We start from the raw sequence: 17,647 nt of genomic DNA, 5'->3' as shown, positions 1-17,647 counted from the left end.
AGACGAAATGTAGTCAAATTGAATTAGTTACCGCATATCCAGTGGCTAAGAATTAAGAAAACCGGGGGGATTGGTATCGAGTTCCCTAATATGGATATACTCGCGTTCCCCCAAAAGTTGAGGGCCGCGATCTTCTGTCGCGTTGCTCAAAAAGCGCCTGCAATTGGGGTTGCATGGAAGCTCCAGAATCCACTGAGAAGATCGGAGGAAACCTCCTCCATCCAATGGTCGGCGCGCTGCATGGAGAGCAGGGGTCTGCTGCAGCGGCACGCCTGGCCCCCGCGTGCTTCGTTCTGGACCGTGCACCTCAGCGCCTGGCTCGGCAAAGCAACCCCTGTCAATCACGCCCGACGGTCTGTTTGGGGTTTCCCGCTCTGGGCCGTTTTCCAGTTGGGGGTCGTCGTCATCACTTGCGTGCGCTCCCCAGGATGGGATCTAGCCTCAACGACTCTCAATAACTCGACGACTTGTCACGCCGATGGGGACCAGTTGAAGGACAAGAAAACTCTCCCCCGATACGCTTGGGAGTTTATGCTTCGTGATCGTACGGCACAATGAGGGGAGGTACGGGGCAGAAGTTTGAGGAGGCAGCAACCGTGATTGCGGGCGTCGCGTCGATTGCTGCGACGCTGATGTCGATTGTGTACGATATGCCTCTCTTTCTTTTCCTCTCGTCCTTGATGCTTCAACGGGCTGGGTTGGCGATGGCCGCCAGCCCCAATTCGGGGATTGAATACTGACCTCATTGTTGTGGACAGGTCGATATGGCTACAGACGTGAGAACACCCACCACCATCCCAGTCGCGTGACCATCAACGACCTCCCATATTTACCGCGTGCGATATAGCAAGAACTACCGAAAGCCGCTGTTGCAAAGATATGTGGTTCGCATCCTGCTCATGTATGACCACACCTCCCACACCCTCTTCTCGAGTTCAGCGTGGTTGACAGTCGGAAAACTTGGACAGGGTCCCTATCTACTCGATTTCGTCCTGGACCAGTATGGTCTCCCAGACAGCAGCCGACTTTCTCGACCCCGTTCGGGATATCTACGAGGTCTGTAGCCTGGCTTCCGCCCTGCTATCGGTAATGGAGGTCTAACTTGACTAGGCTTTCACAATCTATACGTTTTTCCAGTTGCTAATTAACTACCTCGGCGGTGAACGCGCCCTTATCATCATGACCCACGGCCGCGAGCCGGTACACCACCTCTGGCCCCTAAATCACGTCCTCTCGCCTATCGACATCTCCGATCCCCACACTTTCCTCGCTATCAAGCGTGGCATCCTCCAGTACGCATGGCTCAAACCGATTCTCGCGCTAGCCGCTATCATCATGAAGGCGACAGGCACGTACCAGGAGGGATACATCGGTCTCAGCTCGGGTTACTTCTGGAGCGGAATCATTTACAACATTAGCGTCACCGTCAGTCTCTACTCGTTGGGTCTGTTCTGGGTCTGCATGCATAACGACCTCAAGCCCTTCCGGCCGGTGCCCAAGTTCCTCTGCATTAAGCTCATCATCTTCGCATCCTACTGGCAGGGGTTTTTTCTCTCTATTTTGGTGTGGCTGGGCGCACTACCTGACCAAGTTGAAGGCTATACCCCGGACAATCTTGCCGCCGCTATCCAGGACTTTTTGATCTGTGTCGAGATGCCCGGGTTCGCCATTGCTCATTGGTATGCGTTTTCGTGGCATGACTTTGCGGACAACAGAATCGCCACGGCCAGGATGCCGGTCCAGTACGCAGCCAGGGATGCTTTTGGTATTCGGGATCTGATTCAGGATTCAAAAGAGACATTCTCTGGGGACAAGTACGGCTACCGCATTTTCGATTCTGGGGATAAAATCATGGCACATGAGGCTTCGCGGTCACGGTTAGCTCGGATCAAGGATGGGATGCGGTACGAACGAGGCGGCAAGGGGAAGTACTGGATTCCTCGGCCAGACGAGATCAACCAGACAACACCGCTGCTAGGGGCGAACGGCGGCCCTAGCAGGAGAAACGGGTCACTCTCCCCGCACACGGATAGCCATGAGGAGCTTATCCTGGACCCTGATGAGGAGCGCTTGTATGAGAGTGCGAGGAAACTCGAGTACGGTGACTGGAACGTGAGTGTTCAGTCGCTTTGTCCCCTTGGCCTCTCCCCACATGAGTCAACTAACCGCTGGTCTCCTAGTATCCGGTCATTACCGCAAGTGAGCCAGCCAGCGCGCGGTACATGTCGCCACATCCAAGCCTCTACCAGAACACGCCCACTGGAAGTTTCTATAATCGCGCCTCATCAAACTCAGTCCCAAGCCTAAATCCGGATGCTCCGCTGGAGAGACGCAAAAAGCAGGCACCTGAAGGCGCTCAAGCAGGAGCTGGTGATAAGAAGGGAAAGAAGAGGGCGGTTGCTGATGCTCAACGCGCCAGCTCGCCTCACGAGGGGGGCGCGGACCCGCTTGAAATTGCATATGGTCCAACAGTTGGGACACATACAAAGCTTACCGAAGACGACTTCCAGGTTGACACTAACAGCGGGCCGCACAAGCCTCATCAAGAGTCTCCACAATCGGCTCGACAGAATCACCCCGGGCAAACCGAATCCCCTGCGAACGAACAGTCCGGGGGCTGGGAGGGCGAGGATGAGGAGAACAACAATTCGGACCGTACCACGAGCCCGAATTATGGCGTCGGTGAGCAGGACGAGTTTCGGAACGTGTGGGGAAGGTGAGGCAATAGTTAAGGCCGCACCTGCTTCCTTGCTTTATATCGGACATAGTGTTGGTGTTGTTGGGTTTGCCGAGTTATGATACCCTCGTCGGCCGCAAAGAGGCGCATGGTTTTCAGTTTGCGAGTTGCGGGTAGGCTGGTTGAGCGTTACATTTTCGAATTCTCAAGTTGGCTCTGGTTTCCAGGATTGGGGGTTGACCCGACCACGACGGAGCTCAATTGTATGTGGGGCCATTTTGGCCATCTTGTTAAGAAGTAGTTATATTTCGGACGCCGTATGGCGCACAAGCCTGACGACCGGGTGGCCGGACGAGTCTAAGATATTATTATTCAGAGAACGGCGTGGCTGAGGCGGCCATTTCAAATTGACCAAGTCCGTAAACTGCGTCGTTCGGCGTGTTTGAATTCCCGCCACCAATGACCCTGTTCGTCCCGATGGGTACCAGCCTCGGGCGTTGTCTCGCCGAATGGCTCATTGATCCCTGTGCTTCTGGCTGCTGACCTACGGGCTGGGCCTAAGAGAGAACGGCCCGGTCGCAAACAAGAGGGGCGATGGATCCTGTTTCTCATACGTCAACACAGACAAACAGGCGGGCCCGAGCTTCAGAGCTTGAGCACACGCTGGAGCTCTTTCTTATAAAGAAGTCGCTCTCAAGATCCCGCAGCTAGAAGCCAGCATTTTGTACCATAGTTCGGACTCACTTATGCGGAGACCTTAGTGCAGCACTACTTATCTCAAGAAATCGAGGTATGTACAGTGGCAGCATTGCTGTTCCCCTTCAGAAACTTTTGCCGTCGCGCGGTTCCCTTTTCTGCCCCAGATTGAATTGAGGGGCAAAACAGGGCTTGACCCTCGCCTGGCCAGTTACATCAGCCGGCGCACAACAAGCAAGGGGCCAATGGAGGGGCCACAAATCGATTATCGCAGTGTTGCCCCACCAAGTCTTTACCCCTCCTTCCACCCCGCTGCGGCTGTTCCAGTTTTTTTCATATCCCTCGTAATAAAGGCTTCGGAGCAGCTGGCAATTTCCCCCTCCCACCTCCTTGACGCCTTTTTTCTTCCCCTTCACCAGCCTTCTCTTGTTTTGTTCGCTATCGGTCTGGGGCTGATAGCTGATCCACTTGAACAGGACTGCGGGATCCCTGTTCGGTTCTCGGGCTCGCCCAACTCAGGCTACCATTACCTTTTTTTTTCTCGGGGAGAAAAAAAATCTTTGCTTTGCGAGATTCTTCACCTCTGCAACACCACACCAACAAACCCATTTTAGCAGGTATCCGTCAATACCGCCAAGATGGTCAAGTAAGTTCCACATCCCTAACCTCATTCCCGCTCTTCATATTATTTTCCGTCTCGGGTTGAAATGCCCTTTGTCCTCTTGCTCTCGCGATGCGCGGCTTTGGGGTTTTCTACCCCGCCCCGGAGTTAAGAACATGGGCATCCGGTGATGGCCTCCAGTATGGGATAGGGTGTTGACCATGGCTGCGTAAAAGCTTCACGATCGAGGAGATCCGTCAATTGATGGGTAAGTCGCCGCACGCCGACATTTACTTGGCGCCAGGCGTGACGATGCTAACTCGTCTGCAGACAAGCCCACGAACGTGCGCAACATGTCCGTCATTGCGCACGTCGACCACGGCAAGTCCACTTTGACCGACTCTCTCCTGGCCAAGGCCGGTATCATCTCGTCCGGCAAGGCCGGCGAGGCTCGTGCGACAGATACGCGAGCGGATGAACAAGAACGTGGTATCACCATCAAGTCCACGGCTATCTCCCTCTACGGCACCCTGCCCGACGAGGAGGATCTTAAGGACGTTGTTGGCCAGGAGTCGCAGGGTAAGATTTCGTCCCGATAAAGCTGATTCAGCAAACAAGAAAGAGAAAAATAACGGAGCGCTGACGGTCTTTCTAGGCAAGGACTTCTTGATCAACCTGATCGACTCGCCCGGTCACGTTGATTTCTCCTCCGAAGTCACTGCTGCCCTCCGTGTTACGGATGGTGCTCTTGTCGTCGTCGACACCGTCGAAGGTGTGTGCGTGCAGACCGAGACTGTGCTCCGTCAAGCTCTTGGTGAGCGCATCAAGCCCGTCGTCATCATCAACAAGGTCGACCGTGCACTCCTCGAGCTCCAGGTCTCCAAGGAGGACTTGTACCAGTCGTTCTCGCGTACCATCGAGTCCGTCAACGTCATCATCTCGACCTACTTCGACAAGGCTCTTGGTGATGTCCAGGTCTACCCCTACAAGGGCACCGTTGCCTTCGGTTCCGGTCTCCACGGCTGGGCTTTCACCATCCGCCAGTTCGCGACCCGGTACGCCAAGAAGTTCGGTGTTGACCGCAACAAGATGATGGAGCGTCTCTGGGGCGACAGCTTCTTCAACCCCGCCACCAAGAAATGGTCCAAGAGCGGCACCCACGAGGGCAAGCAGCTTGACCGTGCTTTCTGCCAGTTTATCCTGGACCCCATCTTCAAGATCTTCGCTGCGGTCATGAACTTCAAGAAGGACGAGACTGCCTCCCTCTTGGAGAAGCTTGAGCTTAAGCTTTCTCCCGAGGACCGTGAGAAGGAGGGCAAGCAACTTCTCAAGGCTGTCATGAAGACCTTCCTGCCAGCCGCTGACTGCCTGTTGGAGATGATGATTCTCCACCTCCCCTCGCCCGTTACTGCCCAGAAGTACCGTGCCGAGACCCTCTACGAAGGCCCCCCCGATGACGAGGCCTGCATTGGCATCCGCGACTGCAATCCCAAGGGCCCTCTCATGCTCTACGTCTCCAAGATGGTACCGACCAACGACAAGGGCCGTTTCTACGCTTTCGGCCGTGTGTTCTCCGGTACCGTCCGCTCGGGTCTGAAGGTCCGCATCCAGGGCCCCAACTACACCCCCGGGAAGAAGGACGACCTTTCCATCAAGGCCATTCAGCGTACCGTCCTGATGATGGGTGGCAAGGTCGAGCCCATCGATGACATGCCTGCCGGTAACATTGTCGGCCTGGTCGGTATCGACCAGTTCCTGCTCAAGTCCGGTACCCTCACCACCAGCGAGACCGCCCACAACATGAAGGTCATGAAGTTCTCCGTCTCGCCCGTCGTGCAGCGCTCCGTCCAGGTCAAGAACGCACAGGATCTTCCCAAGCTTGTCGAAGGTCTCAAGCGTCTGTCCAAGTCTGACCCCTGTGTCCTAACCATGACCAACGAGTCTGGCGAGCACGTTGTTGCTGGTGCTGGTGAGCTCCACCTTGAAATCTGCCTGAAGGATCTCGAGGAGGACCACGCTGGTGTTCCCCTCATCATCTCAGACCCCGTCGTCCAATACCGTGAGACCGTGAATGGCACGTCGAGCATGACTGCCCTGTCCAAGTCGCCCAACAAGCACAACCGTCTCTACATGACTGCCGCGCCGCTCGGCGAGGAGGTCTCGCTGGCCATTGAGAACGGCAAGATCACCCCCCGCGACGATTTCAAGGCCCGCGCTCGTATCCTTGCCGACGACTTCGGCTGGGATGTCACTGATGCCCGCAAGATCTGGGCGTTCGGTCCCGATACCAACGGCGCCAACTTGCTCGTCGACCAGACCAAGGCCGTTCAATTCCTCAACGAAATCAAGGACTCTGTCGTCTCTGGTTTCCAGTGGGCCACCCGTGAGGGTCCCATTGGTGAGGAGCCCATGCGCAGCATCCGCTTCAACATCATGGATGTTACCCTGCACGCCGATGCTATCCACCGTGGTGGTGGCCAGGTCATCCCCACTGCTCGCCGTGTCCTCTATGCTGCTGCTCTCCTTGCCGAGCCCGCCCTTCTCGAGCCCGTCTTCCTTGTCGAAATCCAGGTGCCTGAGCAGGCCATGGGCGGTGTCTACGGTGTCCTCACCCGCCGGAGAGGCCACGTCTTCAACGAGGAGCAGCGCCCCGGTACTCCTCTCTTCACTATCAAGGCCTACCTCCCCGTCATCGAGTCCTTCGGTTTCAACGGCGATCTTCGTCAGGGCACCTCGGGCCAGGCCTTCCCCCAATCCGTCTTCGACCACTGGCAGGTTCTTCCTGGTGGTTCTCCTCTGGATCCTACTTCCAAGGTTGGCCAGCTTGTGCAGGAGATGCGCAAGCGCAAGGGTATCAAGGTCGAGGTGCCGGGCTACGAAAACGTAAGTCTTGCATCAATTTTCTTTTTGTTGATACACTCGCTAACACATAATACAGTACTACGACAAGCTTTAAACGACGCCCACCGATCAACGTGCAACTCGATGCTTCATACCCTGAGCGTCCTTAAGAGCCGAGTCGTTGGGGCTGTTTCTAGGAAGCTGATGACGACTTGTATGAGGGTTATGGAGGGAAACAAAACGGGAGGAACTAGGCAGTGGTGAAAAGCGAGACCCATGGAGAGTCATTAGTACCCCGGCTTTCGTGCCACGATTCGTGCCCGGCCTGTTTGTAGTAACGGAGAAATGATTTTGATGCAGATTCACCCATATTTGTGTTCCAATGCAGTCTCCTGTGACCGTTTACCGATGAGTGGCGGGATGAGGTGTTTCGTAACTTCACGACCCCGTCAAGAAAGTGCCCTTCACAAATTGTACAGTTATCACATAACGAACATATAGACTCTATGGGCCATTTAGGTACTGGAGGTAAGTATTTATATTTATATTCAGGCCGTGGGTGTCACCCCATTCGTCTTTTGGCCCCTAGAGCCGACCTTGTTCGCTACCTAAATTATTCTTTAAACCACTGCCCGTTTTCCGTCCCATAATTTCGTCCCTTGACCAGTCTCTGATAAACCCGCGGGCTACCCAGGCATCGATAGCACGCCCGCGGCCTCCTTTCCTCCTAATATTTCTCCTCCGCATCTTAGTTCGAAAAAAAGAACTACCCTTCCGTCTTCCCCTGCCCAAATCAAGCGGGATGCTGCACCCCCAACGAGCGTAATCGCTGGGAGAGTAAACCCTCCGTGGCAGTATTACTACCACCACCCGCGGCCGTACCAGGAGCAGTGGTGTCTGTGGCCAAACTGGCGTTGGTGTTTGTGTTCAGCTCGTTATGTGGGCCGTTGGTGTCGTCGGGTATCTTGGTCAGGTTGTTGTTATTGACGGTGTGGTGGTTTCTGTAGCCTCCATACCCGGCATCGCCTCTGCTTAGTTTGTCGTATGTTTCTTTTTGTTCTTGCTCGTCGTTTTTGGCCTGGTTTATCACTTCTAGGTGGTGGAGGTGAGGCACAGGTGATATTCCCAGCCCGGTCGTTGCGGACCCGGTTGTGGCTGTCTGCTGGCTGGGAGAAAAGAACGTCGTGTTGATCGGTTGCCGTGATGGGGGCGTCGGGGAATGGTGAAGGTGCGCAAACGGGCTTGAATGGGGCGGCGGTCCGTAAAGGGAAGAGGAGCCGGGAAAACTACCCGTGTATTGCTGTGGGCGAGGGGGTGAAAATTGTGGTTGGTGTTGTTGGTAAGGCTGAAGGTGAGTTTGCGCTTGGCCGTGTGGGAACCCCAAACTCCGTCGACGGGACGATCGATCAGCGGCGAGTGCTGCTGCGCTTGGTGATCCACCTCCGCCCATGAGGGTATGCCCAGATCCGAGGGGCGGGTGCATCGCGCGAATCGGCTTGTAGGGAGTGAACCGCGGATCGGGGTACGTAACCTCGTTCCGGAGCCGCTCCTTATCGTCGGGTACGCGGTTCGCAAACACAACGCGGATGGATTTGTAAAGGTAATGTCGTCCCTTGGAGGGGCAGCAGATGTGTAGGTGAACGAGGTATCGAAGGGTTGGGCGGTCTGAGCTAGCGACGGGCGCGTCTTTGGAGACCTCGGTTTCGATGATGGGCCCCGTTGAATAACTACGCTGGCGGATAAACGTCTTGGTGCCGGGCTCCATTCCCGCGAGGTCGTATGGGATGAGGAAGAGCTTGACGGCCGTTTTGTTTTGGTTCTTGATGATTATTTGTATCTGTCCCTTCTCTGGGATGCGGTAGCCCCCGCCAGGGGGTGCTTTGAGGGTCCTCGACGTCCGCTTGGACCTGCTAGTTTTTGAATTGCCGTCGCCCCCAGACAACTCGGCCGGGGAAGTTTCACGTCCTGAAATGGCATCCTCTGTCGGCCCCTTTAGATCTTGATACCTGGACTGCATTTTCCTCTTGGTCCGCTGCCCCTCCTCCGAATCCGGCAACCTGTTCTCAAGATCAATCTGGCCAACGTAAGGACTCGGCCCGTCCTCGACTTTAACCCCCCCTAAAGTTGTGCTACCATAGTTGTAGAAGACGGCTGAGAAAGGTAACGTCACATGGGCCGGGCACCGCAGACTCGCTTTACATTTTCCAAGACCTAATACCCCGATTCGTGCCGTAAACTCCAACGGTTTAGAGGGCGTGGTGGACATGCGGCCCCTGAGAATGCTCTCTTCGTAGGAACCGACCATGGAAGCATGGTGAAGAGGCGAAGCCTCGGAGCCGATCGATGGTCGTCGAGGGCGGGGGAACGCGGGTGTCTGAGGTGAGGCACCGGTAATTGAGTTATTCGGAGTTGAATTCAAGGATCGTCGGGGTTGGTGAGCTTGGTACGGAATTGTGCTCTCACGGCGGAACGGTGTTTGCATGCCGCCTCCCGGGGTCGTATTGGCGAGGTTTGGATGTCCAAAGTTGAGAGTATGACGGCGCGCGTTCCGGGGGCTATTCGCATCAATATTGAAGCTATTAAGTGGTACGGTCAAATCGAGCTCCTCATTACTCTGTGACTGCACGAGTGGACTTGTCGGGGGCTGGTAGACGAAACTTGAGGACAGTGAGGAGCTCAGAGATGAAGGGCCGGATTTGAACGCCTCTCTTCTGTAGTCTGCAGTAACCGGAGGGAAGCTGAACGGGGAATAGTCCCTCGGGGGCGATGTGCCTGTCCACACACTATGACTCGGACCGAAATGGCTCTCGGCCCCCGGAAGAACAGCGTGCCCGGTATCTCCAGAACCTGGAGATACGTCCACTGGGGTGAAGTCACCGCTGTGGAGGGCCGACCTGGGACGTTCGATGTTCAACCCTTCATGCGAGGGTGAACCGATGGCTTGCTGGTCAGAAACCGCATCCTGCTTTTCGGGACTTATCGTAGGTGCCGGTAGCAATCCCGGGGACTCTGACCGCGTTGAGTGAGGGGTCCTCGGAGGTGAAGATGCTTTGTTCTGGTGATGAAATAACGATTCCAGCTGCGCCCACGTTAGTCATAACTTCCATGCGGCGAGGAGAAGAGACATACATGGCGATTTGGGACCCAAGTTGGACTCTCGCCTCGCTTCAGCCTCTCGATGAGCTCAGCCCTGTCTGAGACTGCCCTCGAAACGGCCTCCTGGGGCGTTTCTGGTCGGGGAGGACTGTCCAAAAGAGGACCTTCACATAACTCAGTCCGGATGCTCTCCTCCGAGAGGCGTCGTGAATTCCACCTCCCCGCACCTGGTGGCGTTTGGATTGGAATGGGGGAAGCCCCAGGGCGCTGCGAGTCGAGATCATGAGAACCCTTCCTCGCCATATCATCTTCATTGAACATGGGCATTTTGTTCGTGACGCGGCGATGATACGGGCTCTGGGCCGAACGGCCTAAGCCCTGAACGACCCGGCGAGGGAGACTGTCTGTGGTTGTGCTGGGCCGGACAAAAGGGCACGAGTTGAACTCGCGAGGTCCGTCACCTTATGTCATTCGAGGCGCTCATGCTCCATACGCAGCAGGGACTGACTGGGCCGCACTGAACTCGCCCGACTCGGGATTTGGGAGGGTCGCGGCGGCAACGATGTGCTGGGAATGTACCTAGGGCTCGTGGCGAACAAAAACTGTTGAAGATATTTCCACCGCCTGTGACTTCTTAAGTATCGGCAAGTGATAGTGATACTAAAAAATCAAAAAATGGTGGGTGGCGGCGTGTTTTACGCAAGAGCACCACTGCAACAAAGCAGCGGAGCCAGAGTAGTCAGTTATACCAGTCTGCTCCAACAGTCGTTGGCATTTAAGAATCGAAGGATGCCGGAATCCGAAACTGGAATGTTGTCAGACTCCAGGCTAAAGGAAAAGACAGACAATAGTTGCTTTGTTGCCCTGTGCCGCACCTTGCAACTAAGAAAAGGTTGTCGAAGAAAAGAAACGCGCACTTCATGACAGCTTATTCAAGATCAGGCGAGGAGATGGAGGCCCGGCTTGGGGGTCTTGGTGGATGAGGACTTCCCGGCAGTGGGTGACTCGACACAAACGGGTCCGAATGGCGTGAATGGCATGAAGCGACAGGCGGACAACCCCTGCAACGTGGTCCGGCTGCGGCATGTTTTAGCGGAATGGGTCCCAGTTACCGCCCATCCAGCCCACACTGTATGGGGCGGCCATCGCTCCCGTGATGCCGTCAGACCCTAATAGATGGAGAAGTTTCAAAGATGGGTAGCTACCCGACAATTCGGTGGGAGAGAACCTGAGCCCAATAGTCGAAGTGCTGGAGAATGGCAGAATGTAATTCTCATGGCTAGACTAGGGCATTCATGTTGCATCCCCTTGTCCACATAGTGTAGACACCTCCGTGGTTTCTCACGGAGCTTGGCTTACAGAAACAGCAAATGCGTCATTGCCACTCGCTAATTAGTTATTATCTTAAATATCACACCGGGCAAGGCCGGAAAGCCCCGAAACCGCCGAGCATATCGCTCATGCGGCATAAACGAAAACATCCCAGCCACTCACGTGCGCCTTCCCTGGCGTCTTGTGCTGTTCCATGTTTACTTTACCTGCATGTGCGGAGTTACCGCCTACTATTAGTGTAGTCAAGTGTAGTGTAAACGACCGACAACTAGTGTCAGCGGTTGGGGAATGCAAACCTATGTGGTGAAGAGACGGACCCCAACAAGGTCCCTGCTGCAGCGCGCATGCAAGTCTCCAGCTGCAGAACCCGATCATAACGGCATGGAGCAAGAACCCGCAGGGTTCTCATTTGGTCCTTGGGCTGCGAGGAAGGGTGGACTTGCCTGTACGAGCGCACCGCGTGGGCCTTGCGTGGGGTCGAATTCACCGCAGCGTCGAGGTCTGATAAGCAAATGCCCCCTCTTATCGCAGGCCTGCCGTCAAAAAATAATCAAGCGCCGTCGAACCGTAGCACCATCAACTCTAGTACCGCTCCCCGCACCAATACACATATCACCTACCATGGCTCCAAAACGTGCTCGTGATGATTCTTCTGCGATTGATGGATCCAGCAAAGTTAAAAAGGCCAAGCGCGGATTCCGTGTCGGACCGGACAACCTTCCCGACGGTGCCTGGCGTCGCAAGGGTATTTACACCCTTCCCCGTCACCCTGACCTATTTTCAAACGACAGAGCTAATCAATCCCTTGTCCTCAGTGACCAAAATCAAAAGGGAACTTATTACGAAAGCGAAAGTAAAGAAGGAGTATGCCAAGATCAAGGCCGAGCACCAGAAGCAAGTCACGACAACACCAGCCCCAGACCCGATTACCACCAGCGACAATGACGACGCAGATGCCACCCGGGACCAAATCCACCCCGAGCGACAAGCGATGCTAGACTCTTCGTCTTCATCACGGCCGAACCTCGAACCAAAACCTCAAACCGTCACCGATAACGACACGAACAACGATGTCGGCACTCCGTCCAACAAAATCCAGTTACCACCATCACAACACCGCCACCACCAACAACAACAACCAGAAGCCGAAGCCGCCGAAGACGAACCACCACACCTCCACCCCCACCCCCACCGAAGAAAGAACCACCAACGCCCTCCCAACGGCTACTTCAGCAAAGAACTCGCCGCCGCCGAGCGCGCCAAACAAGCGGCCGCCGACCGCCGGGCCGAAGCCGAGCGGCGCGAGCAAGAACGCCAGCGCCGCATAGCCGACCGCGACCGGTACCGTCGGGCGATGGATAAGGCAAAGGCTCCCGGACGGGACGGGCGGCCGCGGGTTGGGAGGGAGAGTAAATTGCTGCTGGAGAGGGTTAGGAGGGTTATGGGGGGGAGTAGTTGAGGCTGGTTGCTCATTGTCAACACTGTTTTGATGCGGGATGCTGGGCTTTTGTGGGATTTGAGTTTGAGGAACCGTACTCTGTTTTTTTCTGTTGCGACTTCGATGACGAGTATTATGTGAGATACCCCTGACCCGGCCCCGGCCATGAGCTCGCGCGGGGATGATGGGTAAAAAATTGCGGCCTGATCTGATGTAGCGGGCGGAGAGGTAGTCAGACGGGGGCAGGATACGGAGAAATAGGAGGGAAACAATGACTCGAATATCTACGGGATGCGGTACATGTTCCATCGGACGTAGTATATTGTTTTTCGGCATCAATGGCACCCGCCCAAGCAGCGGGCCCAATAAACAAGCCGGATCAGCACCGAATGTGAAAGTTATTTAGAATATTCATTCCATTCGAACAAGACAACTTGAAGAAAACTGCGTTGTCAAAAAAGCCGGTCGCTCAAAGGTATATACAACAAGCCAAACAAAAAAGCCTTGCACCTCCCCCATAGTAGTCCGTCGGCACTTTTGAAATCCGCAGTCCGCAGCCAAACAAATAAAGTGAACTATAGCAACAGCACCAGAAAAGGCACCAGAGGAGACGCTCATCAGACTTCTAGCCTTTTCTCCCCGTATCCTCCTCCGTCGTCCATTCCTCCCCTTTAGCAACTTCCAACTAGAGCAAAAAGTTCCTCCTCGATAGTTTCTCGTTTCACCCGTTTCGTGTCTCGTCGTCTTCAACCCCTTTCATTCCCTACCTCCCTTCCCTATGCCTCGCTAAAAATAACCGGGCTGTTCTCAATCAAGAACTGCACCGCTAGATTCTTGGCATGCATATCCGTCATCTCCTTCTCTAAGCTATGATCCCTCATGATGGTCGGTGCAAAGACGACGGCCAAGTTCTTGGGAGACATCTGCCATGGGGTGTTAGTCACAAGCTGCAGGAGAAAGAGACAGAAAGATAGCGGAGGTGGGGTGCAAAGCTTACCAGGTTCTCGGGCTCGCGGCTCGCCACCCGGGCGAGATGGAACATGAGGAACTCGAGACAGTCGCGATGTTTGGGCGGGAGCATATTGACTGTCTTGCGCAGGTGTACGCAGCGCTCTGTTTCGGGTTGTATCGCTGTGGTGGTGGTGTCAGCCAATACATGCAAGATATACTAGAACGTTCCGGGGGGACATACCATTGGACTCCAGAATGCGGTCATACACTTCGAAAGTCAGCAACGGCGTCGGCAGTTTCCGGAAATACTGCTTCAAGACGCTGGTGACCGCCGTAATATCCAGAGAAGGGTCCGAGATGTCATAGTCCTCGGTCTTGTCAAACCCCTCGCGAATCGAGTTAACCAACGAGTTCCCGCCCGTCTTGCGGTAGATCCCTTCGACGTCCATGCCCCGCAGCTCCACCTCCTCGATGCATCGCGTCACCACACTCGGAATTTGGCGGCGCTCATAGTCGGCGCGTTCGACCAGCTCGGAGCCAAACAGCGTGCTGGGCGCCTCGGCTGGCGCCGGCGTGCTAGAGGAGGACGAGGTTAGGTTCGCTGTGGTCGCTGATCTCGGCATGGTGTTGGCGGCCTGCTTCTTGCTGAAGAAGCCAAACCCTTGGCGTGTGTTCTCGGTCCCGACTCGGTTCACACCTCCGGGACCCACCTGAGGCCCCACGGTGACCGGGGAGTCGACCTGCGCTACCGTCATGTTATAGGGGAGCCCTATCCCGTCGCCCGGCATGCCCTGGAGCTGCTGCTGTTGATGATGATGCTGCTGCTGCGCGCGGGCCTGCTCCTGTTGCTGGAAAGCGCCCGCAGCGCGGTTGATACCCTTGGAAATGTTGTGCGCCACCTTGCTGGACCCCTTCTTCCAATTGAACTTCTTGACCTGGCCCTTGCGGATATTAACCACGGTGGGCCCCTCAAGCACAGTGTCCTCCGCATCGGGGCCTATCAAAGTGGTGCCCGTTTGCAAGCTGGCAGCATCCAAATTGACCGAGGCCGAGGAGACACCCTTGCTGTGGCCGTAGATCCCAAGTCCATTCGGCGGCATCCGCAACTCGCCATTGTTGATTTGTGATTTGAACCGCTCCTGGATCTGGTGTGTCAAATCATTGTTCATGTCTGCCAACTGAGCGTTCTTGGATGAGAGTTGCTCAAACTCGAGCAACGCCCGGTCGCGGTCGGCCACGGCCTGATCCTTTTCCTCCACCAGCTCGTCCCGTTCGGCGTGTAGCTGCTCGATAATGACCGTCATGTTCTGTTTGACCTTTTCCAGCTTCTGGACAAACTCCTTGATGGCGGATTCCTCCAGGTCGCGGGCATCGATCGGCTCATTCGTCTTCTTCGCCCGCTCTACGTAGCCGGCCAGTACTTCGATCTGCCGGATCATAATCTCAGTCTGTGTGTCGAGTACCGATACCGTCTTCCTCTTCTCAACCAACTTCTTATTCAAGCTCTTCAAATCCTTCTCCGTGTTGAACTGCCGTTCGAGCTCTGCCACTCGCTGTTCTGACGTCCTCAGCTGCCGCTTCAGGAACTCGGGGTCCTCCTGCGCGGCCGCAGAGACCGACAGGGGGCTACCGAGATCGTGCTGTCCCTCCGGATCCTCCGCAATGGGTGTCCGCGGCCAGCGAGGCGATGTGGTGCCCCTTGTAGTCTCGCTCACACTCCGACTGTGACCTAGCCTATTTTGACTGCTGCTGCTGTTGTTCACAGTCTCGGCGCTGTTGGTCCTCCCATGTCGGACCGCGTTTGAGACACGCCGCAGAATTGAGGACGATCCCTCGTCAGTCCCCAAGATCCTCGCCATGTCTTCGTCCAAGGTGAATTCCCCGCCGGCGCTCCATCGCGGTAGCTTCGGCGATACTTTTGGTTCGAGGGACTCGTTGTTAGACGGTGTCGGTTCACTCGGAGCCTGATTCGGAGGCTGAGGTGGCACTCTGGGCTGCATGTACGTGTCGCTTAATTTCGTCTCGGGCACCGATGGTCGTGGGGGTAGAGCGGGCTGTTTCCCGCCTTCTGCATCTATGGTTGTTAGTTCGTTAGGCACCTCTCGAGGCAGCGTGTCGGGGTGTTATTAGCTCACCATTCCGTAGCTGGTGCCGAGGCAGCTCCTTCCTAGAAATGGACTGCGGAGGAGGAGGAGGAGGGCCCGGGCTTGGTACATCTGACCTATTCGATATTACTGGCTCGAGCGAGGCGTGGGTGGTATCGTCGTCCCTCCGCCGGGGATCTTGTGCTGGTCTCAGCGGCGACGCTTTGTCGGCCGTCCCAGATGGGCGTGGAGAATCAACGTTAGTGGTATTGGTGAGAACCTCCCGGTTGCGCGGGGGAGCGGACGGCGCTTTGACAGGGGTGGTTGCATCCACTGAGTTACTTGTCAGCGAGTTGCTCCTGGAACCACCCGCTCGCTTGTTTTTCGGCGCCTCTTGAAGCCTAAAATCTTCGCTTGCTTGTGTTATCTTAGAGGTCGAGACTTTCTCACTCGCAGCATTAGGCGACGCTTTTGGGTTCCCATTTCTCTTAGAAAGTTTGCGAGTGGGCCGGTCCTGTTGGGGCGGTTCGTAGTCTGAAGATGGCTGCCTCGGCTTTTCCTGGAATGCAATGTGAGGTGTGGACGCCTGAGAGTCGGGCCGTTTCTCTCCAGATGGTTTCGACGACGCGAAATAATCCCGCTCCTTGTTCCTCCTGCTCGAATCGTTATAGGCTTCGGACATGGACTGGGGGGTCAAGGCTGGCCCGGGGCTCGGGTCGAGGGCCACGGGGATGAAGAAGCTCCCGTCTCCCTCACCACCGTCAATGCTAGTAGAGAAGACAGCAGAACTGCGGTTGTGTCTGTAGGATGCCGGTGCGGACGGTGCAAGAGACGAATCCCTGCCCGATTCGCTCGGCCGTTCGGGGGAGCGATCAGCTCTCGATGCGCTGCGGGAAGTTGGTTCGTTGCTTCCGTAGGCTGCGCGAGGGCGAGGAGACAGCTCTGTTGGGGTGTCAGAGTCGGGAGTGACCCGGTCACTCAAGGTGTTTGGTGGGACGGCGTTCGGCGGTAAGGCGGGCAACGACTTGTCGGTGATCATGGGCGAGGTATCCTTTTCTCGTTGCTTTGCCTGCGCGGCTGCTTTCGATTTCTTCCGGCGCCTAGCCATCAGTGACTCGTGGCAGTTCATGCAGAAAATCCCGTGTGACGTCCTCGCATAGCGCAGATTCTCAATCTTCCTTTTACAGTTCCTACAGCGGAAGCAGGTTGCGCAGAAGGCCTGGTCACCGGTCAAGATCGCGAGATCCTCAATTTTATTGCCGCAGGCGCTACAACTATACGTGCAGTTGTTGCAGATGAGCGAGCCATCGCCGAGAAGCAGGAGGTTCGCGTCCGAGTCGAGAAGGGTGTTGCAGGTGTTGCAGCGGAAGCAGTCGAGATGCCATCGGTTGCCGGCTATTATTTGGGTTGGTTAGTCGGTGATCTCAAGGCAGTAGGCGGGAAGAAGTTCTCGGGAGGGGAATTGGAACATACCCAGTTCAAAGGCCTTCCCTTCCTCTAGAATCTACCGAGCGCCTCCATGTTAGATCAAGCTTAGTGAACAACCTCAGGATATCAACACCCACCTCGCCGCATCCCTTGCAGGGAAAGACATCATCTGAGTCCATGGCGCTATCCAGATAGTCGTCCATGGTGATGGCAGGTGACAAAAGAACTCCTCCCCTTAATAGCGAATGTGTCTATCAAGTTGGTTCCGGCCAGTCGGGGCCGGCAGGGAACCAAACGGGTGGTCGGTAATGGGCTTTCGCAGGGCGAAGGGGACAGAAACCCGTTCGTCTAGCCCTGAGTAACTCCTTTTCTTGTGTTTTGTTTTTCGCCTCGCCGTGGCGCAATGCGTTATTCGTAGGTCGGTCTTCCAGTATCGGCAAGTCGTTGGAAGCCGAGGAACAAAGGGCAATCCGCCAGCCGTCTCAAGTTGTGCGAAGTCAATG

The 17,647-nt window shown here is 55.7% G+C and overlaps 5 protein-coding genes across 5 annotated transcripts; 3 read left to right on the top strand and 2 right to left on the bottom strand.

Moving 5' to 3' along the window:
• Positions 1-554: 554 nt before the first annotated feature.
• C8A04DRAFT_25315 (organic solute transporter Ostalpha-domain-containing protein) lies at positions 555-2,720 on the top strand (the record flags this gene model as incomplete). Its single annotated transcript, XM_062779515.1, has 6 exons — positions 555-643; positions 759-776; positions 848-901; positions 969-1,056; positions 1,111-2,112; positions 2,181-2,720. The coding sequence occupies 6 exons, from the start codon at positions 555-557 to the stop codon at positions 2,718-2,720; spliced, it is 1,791 nt and encodes a 596-aa protein (XP_062640118.1).
• Positions 2,721-4,011: 1,291 nt separating this feature from the next.
• C8A04DRAFT_25314 (P-loop containing nucleoside triphosphate hydrolase protein) lies at positions 4,012-6,930 on the top strand (the record flags this gene model as incomplete). The annotated part of the gene is made up of 5 exons (XM_062779514.1): positions 4,012-4,019; positions 4,211-4,242; positions 4,305-4,553; positions 4,630-6,857; positions 6,913-6,930. 5 exons carry the CDS (start codon positions 4,012-4,014, stop codon positions 6,928-6,930), a joined length of 2,535 nt encoding a protein of 844 aa, XP_062640117.1.
• A 678-nt stretch (positions 6,931-7,608) lies between these two features.
• On the bottom strand, positions 7,609-10,238 carry C8A04DRAFT_34642 (uncharacterized protein; the record flags this gene model as incomplete). The annotated part of the gene is made up of 3 exons (XM_062782900.1): positions 7,609-7,874; positions 8,106-9,894; positions 9,945-10,238. 3 exons carry the CDS (start codon positions 10,236-10,238, stop codon positions 7,609-7,611), a joined length of 2,349 nt encoding a protein of 782 aa, XP_062640116.1.
• Positions 10,239-11,864: 1,626 nt separating this feature from the next.
• On the top strand, positions 11,865-12,702 carry C8A04DRAFT_25312 (uncharacterized protein; the record flags this gene model as incomplete). The annotated part of the gene is made up of 2 exons (XM_062779513.1): positions 11,865-11,988; positions 12,059-12,702. The coding sequence occupies 2 exons, from the start codon at positions 11,865-11,867 to the stop codon at positions 12,700-12,702; spliced, it is 768 nt and encodes a 255-aa protein (XP_062640115.1).
• A 755-nt stretch (positions 12,703-13,457) lies between these two features.
• Positions 13,458-17,347, bottom strand: C8A04DRAFT_9578 (uncharacterized protein; the record flags this gene model as incomplete). Its single annotated transcript, XM_062785537.1, has 6 exons — positions 13,458-13,604; positions 13,679-13,812; positions 13,874-15,697; positions 15,768-17,111; positions 17,190-17,220; positions 17,282-17,347. 6 exons carry the CDS (start codon positions 17,345-17,347, stop codon positions 13,458-13,460), a joined length of 3,546 nt encoding a protein of 1,181 aa, XP_062640114.1.
• Between the last annotated feature and the right edge of the window lie 300 nt (positions 17,348-17,647).

The sequence above is a fragment of the Dichotomopilus funicola genome (genome assembly GCF_033296635.1).
Source record: "Dichotomopilus funicola strain CBS 141.50 unplaced genomic scaffold C8A04scaffold_6, whole genome shotgun sequence".
Taxonomy (NCBI): domain Eukaryota; kingdom Fungi; phylum Ascomycota; class Sordariomycetes; order Sordariales; family Chaetomiaceae; genus Dichotomopilus; species Dichotomopilus funicola.
Note: the sequence above shows the minus strand (reverse complement) of the source record. Positions and strands in the feature narration are given on the sequence as shown.